Source organism: Arachis ipaensis, chromosome B06 (genome assembly GCF_000816755.2).
Source record: "Arachis ipaensis cultivar K30076 chromosome B06, Araip1.1, whole genome shotgun sequence".
NCBI lineage: Eukaryota > Viridiplantae > Streptophyta > Magnoliopsida > Fabales > Fabaceae > Arachis > Arachis ipaensis.
This window is the reverse complement of record NC_029790.2, coordinates 13,966,626-13,976,476: the sequence shown is the minus strand read 5'-3', so window position 1 is coordinate 13,976,476 and position 9,851 is coordinate 13,966,626. Positions and strand designations below refer to the sequence as shown.

The 9,851-nt window shown below is 34.5% G+C and overlaps 1 protein-coding gene across 1 annotated transcript in view; it reads right to left on the bottom strand.

Annotated features, from left to right (window-relative positions):
* Positions 1-1,159, bottom strand: part of LOC107646486 (receptor-like cytosolic serine/threonine-protein kinase RBK2) — a 5,496-nt gene extending 4,337 nt beyond the window's left edge. The window contains exons 1-2 of the mRNA XM_021105441.1: positions 1,143-1,159; positions 155-288 (exon numbers count right to left, since the gene is read on the bottom strand). Coding sequence (XP_020961100.1) covers positions 155-288; positions 1,143-1,159 — 151 coding nt within the window. The remainder of the gene's footprint in view (positions 1-154; positions 289-1,142) is intronic.

Below are 9,851 nucleotides of genomic sequence, written 5' to 3'. Positions count from 1 at the left end.
ACTTATTTTTTAGATAATTATATTTAAGTAGTTAATATAAAAATTGATTAATTTTGTTAACATAACCTTAAATTGATCAGATACATTTATTTTATTATTACAGTACATTAAAATTAAATTTATAATTAATAATTAATAACCTAATAATAATTACCTTGCAGTGGAGAAGGAGAAGAAAACAAGAAGCTGGTTCGCCTTCTGGGTTTTGCGGCGAGAGAAGCATCGTCCAATGAGAACTTCTTTTCTGAACCGGCACCATGGCTGCTACTACTTTTCTTCTTTCCAAACCTATCAATTAACACGCAAAATTAAATTAATTATTCTCAAAAACTTAATTAGGAATCGCTGTTTCTGTGCGCAGTCAAATACAAAAAGAAAATGAGAAAGCATTAATATAATATTAAATTAATTTATCTGCATTAATGAATTATCAACGGCATTAAGGATAGAGTTAAAATAAGGAAACACCGCTACATTTTTTTTTTTTGGTTTCAAAATAGACTACTGTTTTAAGAATAAATATTATTATGCATGATAATAATAAATGAAATATATAGACTTTTTTGGACAGGGATTTAGTTATTTTAAAATGACGGTTACGTTTCATATGTTATATATATATTATTAGTAAAAAAGCATTCATATCAAACAATTTTTAATTTGGATCATGCAATGATAAAAAGTATTTTTTTAATGAAGAATGAAAATTATTTTTTGTACAATAGAGAAAAAAATAAAATAATAAAAATATCATGTACAATATATATATGCTTTTTTGATCTTTACTTTTTTATTTTGTTTGTTGATGGGTTTTAAATTTTAATAGTATTTTATATATTGGATTGAACAGAAAACCCAGAAAAATATCGGAACATATTTGCACGTGTATGTGCATTATGGTTAATTAATTAATTAATTAAACTCAAATCACCAAATGTGTTGGATCAGAAATTGAGAGATATGATGATGAACACACTGCCAAAACGAAAAACATCGAATAAAACCATGCTCATGCTCATGCTCTTTAAAAAAGAGAGAAAAGCAAAACGTACGAACCACAATGGCGTATGAAAAAGAAAATTAAAAAATAATAACAAGAATAGAAGTATATATAGTATACGAGAAAATGCATGCATATATACCAAAATCTGCTGGCCATTGAATTGATGAGTAGGTGAAGATGATCGATAACAAAAGATTTGAAGGTGATGAAGAATGTAAAGTAGTTCTGGTCTCAGACACTTCCACACACGCCTCTACTCTCCTTTCTGTGTATGCTCTTTTATAGAGTCTAGAGTCTAGATTGTCTTATTTTTAAAGTTTTATTTGTTTTAAGTTAATGTAATTAACTTTAACTTTTTGAAAATAAAAAATGACATTTAATTTGTATTAGCTTCTTTGTACACTTTTAAGAGTGAGACTCCTGAGACTTCTAGATCAAACATGAAGAAAAAAAATTATACTTTTCTCCAACTGTATAGTATAGTTTGGTTAAATTATAATATATGTTAAGTTTCAGGATTTTATTTTCTAGTCATAAACATAAATATTAAGTCAAATGAAAAAGAGTTAGAAAATTAATTTTTTCTCTATCCTCTTTTAATTTTATTTGATTTTTTCTTTTTTAAAAGGATGTTTTTGAAGTTGCACGAATAATATATGTTCAAATCTCATTTGGAGAATCTATATATATATTTTGTCCTCTCTTTATTCATTCTATGTTTGCTCTCTCTTTAATGCATATGATTTTTTTTACTTAATAGATGGAAAAAAGATAAAATTTAATGAAACTTAATAATTTTCTAACTTAAATAAATGTTTAGTATTTCTTTAGAGAGTAATATTCTAAAGAATCTTGCTAGCACGTGTTACAAAGACACATTAAAAATGCCATGCAAAAAAATATTTTATTAAAAATAATTATTAAAAAATAAACTTTTTTTATTTCTAATACATTGAATGTATTAAAAATTGAAAATTTTTTAATAAAATAAAATATAAATTCTCTTTAAAGTTAATTAAAAGTTTTAAAAATATCACTAATTTTATTTTGTTCTAATTTTATCCTAAAAATTTTTTATTTACATCAAATATATTTCTAATAGTTAAATTTTCAAAAAATTTAAAACAAATCTAATAATAATACATGACAACTATATCTAGTTTAATTTGCTTATGTTGAAGATTTATTCTTGTGAAATTGTTACTTAATTAGTCATAATTTTTTTTGATAAATTAGCCATTAAGGATATATTTGACACAAATTAAAAATTTTACGAGAAAATTAAAACAAAATAAAACCTAAATATATTTTTGAAACTTTTAACAAATTTCAAGAAAAAAAAATACTTTACCCTTTATGTTATTATCATCTTAAAATGTCGTTAAGACACAAGATACACTACAAGAAAAAAGCTGAATGTCGTCGGATTTAACATTAGAGGTTAGCGGCGAGTTTTCCGTCGGATTGATCGTCGAATTTGGTAATACATTTGTCACCCTAAAATATTACCATCGGAACAACGATATTTCCGACAATAACGTCCATGGTAATATTTGGAGGAAAAAAAAGAAATTTTGGCACGCTACTACCGTCGGATTTACTGGTAGGACGATCTAACGATAAGAATGTATAGTAAAACGCTGCGTTTTGGACACACAAAAAACGTTACCGTCGGATTCATCGAACAATAATAATGTCCTAAATGAAAGTGCAAACATCGTCTCCCCCATTTCAAATTTCACAGTCTCTCTCTCCATCTCCACCCTCTCTCTCATCACTGCCACCACCTCAGTTCTCTGCCCCCTCCCGTCGCCGCCGAGAGCACTGCTGTCGCCACCCCCTTCCTGTCGCCGTCGTCCCTTTATAGATACCCCTATTCTCTCTCTCTCTCTCTCTCTCTCTCTCTCTCTCTCTCCTTCGCTGTCACCACCATCTGCCGTTACCACCATCCGTCGCCACAGTAACTTTGGTGACCACTACTGCAACATCCACGTGTTTGCTTATTTCTTGCTTTGTTCTTCATTACAGGTTCTTGAACAACTCTTTTTCAATTCCTTTAATTGTAGTTTAATGTAGCTTAGGTTTGAGTAGAATTTCAACATTAATTATGAATAAGTTTTAAAGTTAGTCCAGTTTAGTTTTCTACTTTTAGCGGATTTAGGTTGATTAAGTCAAGTTAGATTCAATACATTATGTTTAGAATAGTTGAAGTGTTTGGAATTGTCTAATTGTGTTTATTGTTGTGTTGATGATTGTTTTGCTGAGATTGCTAGATAATTTTTTAATTTTAGTTTAATTTAGTTTTGGTTTGAGTAGAATTAGAACTTTAATTTTAAATCAGTTTTAAAGTTAGTTCATTTTAGTTTTTTAATATTAGTGTATTTAGATTGATTAAGTTATGTTTGATTTAATACATTAGATTTTGAATGGTTGCAATATTTAGAATTGTTTAATTGTGTTAATTGCTGCGTTGATGACTATTTTGTTGAGAAATTATTGCTGAGATTGTTAGATAATTTTTTAACTTTAGTTTAATTTAGTTTAGTTTTGAGTACAATTAGAATTTTACTTTTGAATCAGCTTTAAAGTTGGTTCAGTTTAGTTTTTTTAGTGTTGGTGTATTTAGGTTGATTAGGTTATGTTTGACTCACCACATTAGATTTTGAATACTTGAAGTGTTTAGAATTGTTTAATTATGTTAATGCTGTGTTAATGACTGTTTTGCTAAGAAATTGTTGCTAAGATTGTTTGATAATTTGATATATGAAGATATGACGACAGGAAGAGGTGCTGCGGATCAGGCTGCTGGTCGTGATCGTAGCCGTGGTTAGGATAGAGGAAGGGTTTTGTCTGGTACTCATGGGACTTCTGGATCCTTTCCCACTACTCCGATCACCCCTATCATGCCACAGGTTGCGGGTTTAGCGGACCAGCTGTCATTATGATCCCTAACCCCAATTACGTGCCTTCATCTATGGTGAGGACGCTGCCTCCTACCGCTCAGCAGCTCGCATCCACGGCAATTCAGCCTCTAGTGACGGATGCCGCCACGGCCCTTAGTCCAACTATAGAAGTGAGGCAGCATCTGATGCCCCACCACCACGTCCCATCGTACGGTTGCGCATTTGGCCTGATGGCGGCACGGGGTAAGTATCACAGTCAATACTCACGTATTGTTTGTTTATGGTTATCGCTGAAAGTGTTTGAATTGTTTCTAATTTAGTTGATTTAGGTTAGAATGATGGTTATTATTTTCTAGCTTTAATGATTATGGTTCCTGTTATTGCTGAAAGTTCCTGAAAATTGATTCCTTTTTAGTAGATTTAGGTTGATTTGGAATGCTGGTTAATGATTTCTAGCTAGTTTTAATGATTATGGTTTCTGTTATTGCCGAAATTTCTTAAAAATTAATTCCTGTTTAGTCGATTTAGGTTGATTTAGAATGCTGGTAAATGATTTCTAGTTTTAATGATTATAGTTCCTTTTATTACTGAAAGTTCCTGAAAATTGATTCATGTTTAGTAGATTTAGGTTGATTTGGAATGCTAATTAATGATTTCAAGTTTTATTGATTATGATTCCTGTTATTGCTGAAAATTGATTCATGTTTAGTGGATTTAGGTTGATTTGGATAGATTCAAGTTGATTTTTGTTTGTGGATTGTTGTTAGATTTTTGCCGAATCCCAACACATGTGCTCAGAAGATGACCAATATCATCAAACTGATGTACGACCAGCCCTGGCCTAGCTACACGAAGATCCCCGTTGAGACCAGGTAGTGCTGGTTTGAGAAATGGGAGGTAATTACTTTCACTGTTTCTCTTTCAAACCTTTTTAGTTAGTTTATATCCTCTATCTTGCTTAACTAATTTTAACGTTTTTTTGTTGCAGCTGGGCGGGAGCAGCGGACAGGCTGGTTTCGACCAGAGGTAAAGAAGGCCATGTTAATTCATTGGGAGACCAATGTGGGGTTCAGGCATCGGCGTCTCACTAACAGAGCTAACAGGGCATTGGCCAAGTCGTCCAAGTATACCGACGGCTTGACGACCTTCATGAAGACCAAATCCAGGCTGGTAAGTAGTTCCTTTAATTTCGTTAATAACTTCATTATATTCTTTTTGCATACTATTACTAGACATTCTAATAATTTTGTATTTCGATGCAATGTGTAGTTGAAGTCGTTGGACCGCAAGACTACATTGGCGGGGACGTTCAAGTACACCCACACGCTGAAGGAGAACATAGCGAGATTTATTTATCAGCGGTCTCAGGACCATTATGTGAGTAAACATACATATGATTATCTTCTGCTATAAAATTATTAGAAATTAACTGTATATCTGTCTTACTAATCCCAATAACTTGTGTTAACTGCCAAGAGTCCTACACACAGAGACTAGAGGCTGCGACTCAGCAATCTCAGCAAAGTGAAGGACGCTGCCGATGGCTCTGCGGCCTCAATCGTCAATCTCGATGCGGTTTTGTACAAGACCGCCTCAGCCCCATACAGGAACCGCGTATATGGCATGGGGGCGTTCTTCGCCAGTAGTCTCCGCACCTCGACGTTGAGGCCGTCGTCATGCTCTGCTACCAGTCAAGGTGTCGAGCCATCCAGCCCGACGAAGACGTGGATTTGAGGTTGTAGGTGCAGGAGCTTCAGCGCAACCTTCACCAGTAGACTCAAGAGCTTAACAATTATTGGGAGAAGTATCAGGAGATCCTCACCCACATGACATCTACCGATGAGCTCAGGTTGGAGTTTAGGGAGTTGCTGGAGTAGATGCAGCATATGGAGGCTCAGATGGAGGTGTACCAAGCACAGATGTGCGCTGCTGACATCGAACCTGCTGGTGGCTGCACCGTTGCTGGTGGCTGCGGTCCTACTACAGGTGGCCCACGAACATCACCACCTTTTGTGCCGTCGACTCAGGGCCATGGAGCTGACAACGACGATGGCTACCTGAATCTGTAGATATTAGTTTTGTTTATTTATTGTTTCATTGTATTTATTTGATGTACTTGACTTTTAACTTATTTGATCATTGTATTGTTTATTTTAAATAAAAAGTTTTCATTATTTATGAATTAACCACTAGTTGTGTAAAAAAAAAGATAAATTTAAAATTAAAATTGACCATTAATTTCAAATTTAAAAAAAAATTGACATCACCGTCGGAATTACTGTTGGAATCATACGACGGTAATATGGTGCAGAACAATTTTTTTTGGCGCCAATATTACTGTTGAAAAAATTCACCGGTAACCAATTGATTTTCCGAGCTGATTATCCGTCGCAAAATCCGACGATAATCGTAAAATATCCAACAGTAAATATTTACTAGTGAGGGTTATACCGTCCAATTATTTCTGATGGAAAATTCGACGATGAATTGATTAGCGTCGGATTTATTTGACAAATACAACGGTAAATCTGACGGTACTCAACGTTTTTCTTGTAGTGATAGCTAAATCCTATCCGAAAATCAGTCTCCAAACAATTTTTAGTCGGATAATTTAATCCTCGTCAAATTTTAATTACCAAATTCGTCTTAAAAATTTTATTTTATTAGACATATCAATTCTCACGTAAAATGTTAGTAAAAAATTAGATAATTTAATCTTTATTATAAACCCCGAGAAAATAATAAATAGTTAGCGAATAAATTAATTATTAATCAAAGTGATTAGAAAATGGAATTTTTATAGTTTAATGAGATAGAAAAAATTAAAACAAGAATTTTGATACCAATTTTAAAGAATTTGGCCCAAGATTGGGCCGAATAGACGAACCGGACAAACTGGACCCAAAATGGGGCCAAGGCCCAATTCAACCCAATAACCCTTATGAAGACAGCTTCCCCTTCCTCTCTTCTCATCATTCACGCTGCAAAACATTAGGGGAGGAAGGAAGAGAGGTCTCAAACCTTCACTTCAATTCAAACCACCATAACTCTCTGCTCCGAGTCTCGATCGTCGCACCGATTGTGGCCACACGTTCGCTGCGTTAAGCTCTACGATTCTATCAGATCAATTTCATAGGTAAGCTTCAATCTCACCCCAGCCTCTCTATCCCTCAATTTTTGAAATTAAAGAGAATCCAAGTTGAGGAATTATTGATTTTGGTTCTCTAGGTTCAATCTAGCTTGTGGAGCTTGTTGGACTTAGCTCTCTTGGTCCGTGGGTACGGTAAGGATTATTAACTCGAGTTAATTCGTTGAATTAGTGTATGAGTATTGAATTTTATATATGGGTATGTGAAATTAGGTGTGTATACATATATTGGAGTTTGATTTTGGGCATTGAAAGGCTTGGTAGAGGATTAGTGTTGATGCTTTGGGTGATTTTGGACTTTGGAGTTGTGTTTGGCTTTGGTAATTTGTCTTGGACAATACGTGAAAATCGGCCAAAGTATGGTTTAGGTTTCACGTATTTAATATATAATGTTCTGTGAAAATTTAGGCTAGATGACCGTAGGATAGAAATGAATGCTTGAGTATGTAAATTGTTTAGTGCTTCAATGATATGTCTTGAACAAGGTTGGGTTTTGGTTTCATGTTGATATTGGTGTTGTAATTTATGATGATGAGTTAATGATGTGGCTAATGTATGAGGATGAATATGAGTTTGTGATGGTTGATTGATGAATCTTATTGATTAGGTAATAAGTGTTTGGTTTGAGGTTATGTATATATGTGTGTATAAGTTGGTATGTTGATGATTGTTGGCAAGTTTGTGAAGTTTAGGTGGAAAATCTAGTTGATTGAGGTAGGATGTGAAAGTGTTGACATTTAAATTGGTATAATGTTGTGTTGGATATATGTAAAGAAAGTAAGGATTGAGTTTGGTTTTTATAAAAATTGAGGTTTGGACTCATTGTAAAAAAAAATTGCTTTTTGGCCGAATTTTGACAAGCCATAACTTGGCTTCCGGACCCTGAAATGGTTTCAAACTTGTTTTATGTGAAAATAGGGTATGTGAAGTTTATACCGTTCGAAGAACGGAGGAAAAATGATTTAAAATAGAAAAGTTATGTGCATCGAAAGTTTGGTGTTTAATTTAGCAAATTTGCAAATTTCAGACTTAGCCAAAATTTTGATAAAATTCACGCCCACGCGTATGCGTGGCCGACGCGTACGCGTGGCAGGGGCAATTTGTGTACGCGAAACCTTCACACGCATAGGGTAACTACAGCCTCGCGTGTATGCGTGCGCGGGCAAGCCTATGCATACGCGTAATGGGCTAAGTTTGCACGCTCACGCGTATGCGTGGCCCACGCGTACGCGTGACTCCCCTGTTTTCAGCGAAGGTATTTTGTGTTTTAAAGCTCAATTTTGAACCTCCAAACCTCTGTTTTTACCCTTTTAGTCCTAGAACATAATGATAAGCTTAGTTATAAGTTGGAGCTAGGAAATAGGGATAACTTGGGAATGAAGTAAAGGTTAAAGATGATGAATTGTATAAGAAGAAGGTGCATGTATGAACGAGTTTTGATGCTAAGGCTTGAATGATTGATTTTCTACAAGTATTATGAAATGTACGAGGTAAGTAAGAGAGTAATGTAAGAAATTGAGAATTGATGATATTAATTAATCAAGGATAATAAAATGTATGATCAACGAGTTAAGTGAAATTGAGAATGATGAGAAGAGACATGAATTAGTATCAAGAATGAAAATGATATATTATAAGAAATGATTGAATAATTTAAGCTTGGGGCGTTGCCCCCATGTCAGCCGAGATTTTTTCCGTGGTTATTATTGAGCTTGGGGTGTTGTTTCCCCCATGTCAGCCTAGGATTCGTCCCAGGGATAACATTCAGCTTGGGGTATTGCCTTTCCCCTGTCAGCTTGGGGTATTGTTTTCCCCATGTCAACTTGGGGTATTGTCTCTTCTTCCCATGTCAGCTTGGGATTCGTCCCATAGATATTATTGAGCTTGGGGGCGTTCTCTTCCCCATGTCAGCTTGGGAATTCTCCCTATGGTGTATTTTTGAGCTTGAGAACATGTCGGGATGACTACGTAACCGACAGTTGATATCAACGGCCATAGAATAGGCATGCATCATATGCATTTGTATGCCTGACTTGTTTGTGCATTAATTGAAATTTTCTAATTGATTATAATATGCTAATTGTCATAATTGATATCTGTATTCTACCTGTGCTTGCCTTGTCTGTTTGTTTGTCCTTGTATTTACTAGAGATGGAGGAACGAAGGAAGGATAGAAGGGTTTAGTATTTAGGTCAAGTTCTAGTTAAGTTTCGGAACCCTTAGAAGACCACCTCTTATGGTTTCTATTTAATATCTTAAGATTATAATCTGAGTGTCGGCGTTCTAGGATTGCCTCTGACATTCCCAGGACCTTATATATTATGTGCGTAACACCTTTACTATGCTAAGAACTTCCAGTTCTCACCTCATACTGTGTTGTTGTTTTCAGATGCAGGTCGAGAGGACTTCTGAAGCGGAGTAGTCTCTGGATTTTACTTTGATGTACAGTTTTATATATATGTACTTAACTTTCTCTCTGAGTAACTTGTTTATTTTGTTCCACTTAGAGGCTTAAGGAGAGTTAGGGTTTTATCTATGTATTTTGGAGTTTTTGGGATACGTATATATGTATGTGAATATTTTCCGGCCAGCCTTGACTTCGCGGACTGAGTTAGGAGCTTGTTATTTTGTATTTTTGATCCTCTATTCCCAGTTTTGTTATCTTTCACTTGTTAACTATAGCTTTCTTGGCACGCAAGTTATCTCGTTTCTTGAGCGTTGTGGTTTTATTTTGCGATTTTGTTTTACCCGTTTTTCAAGACTCCTAGTTAAATATCTCTTTTCCTATTATATATAT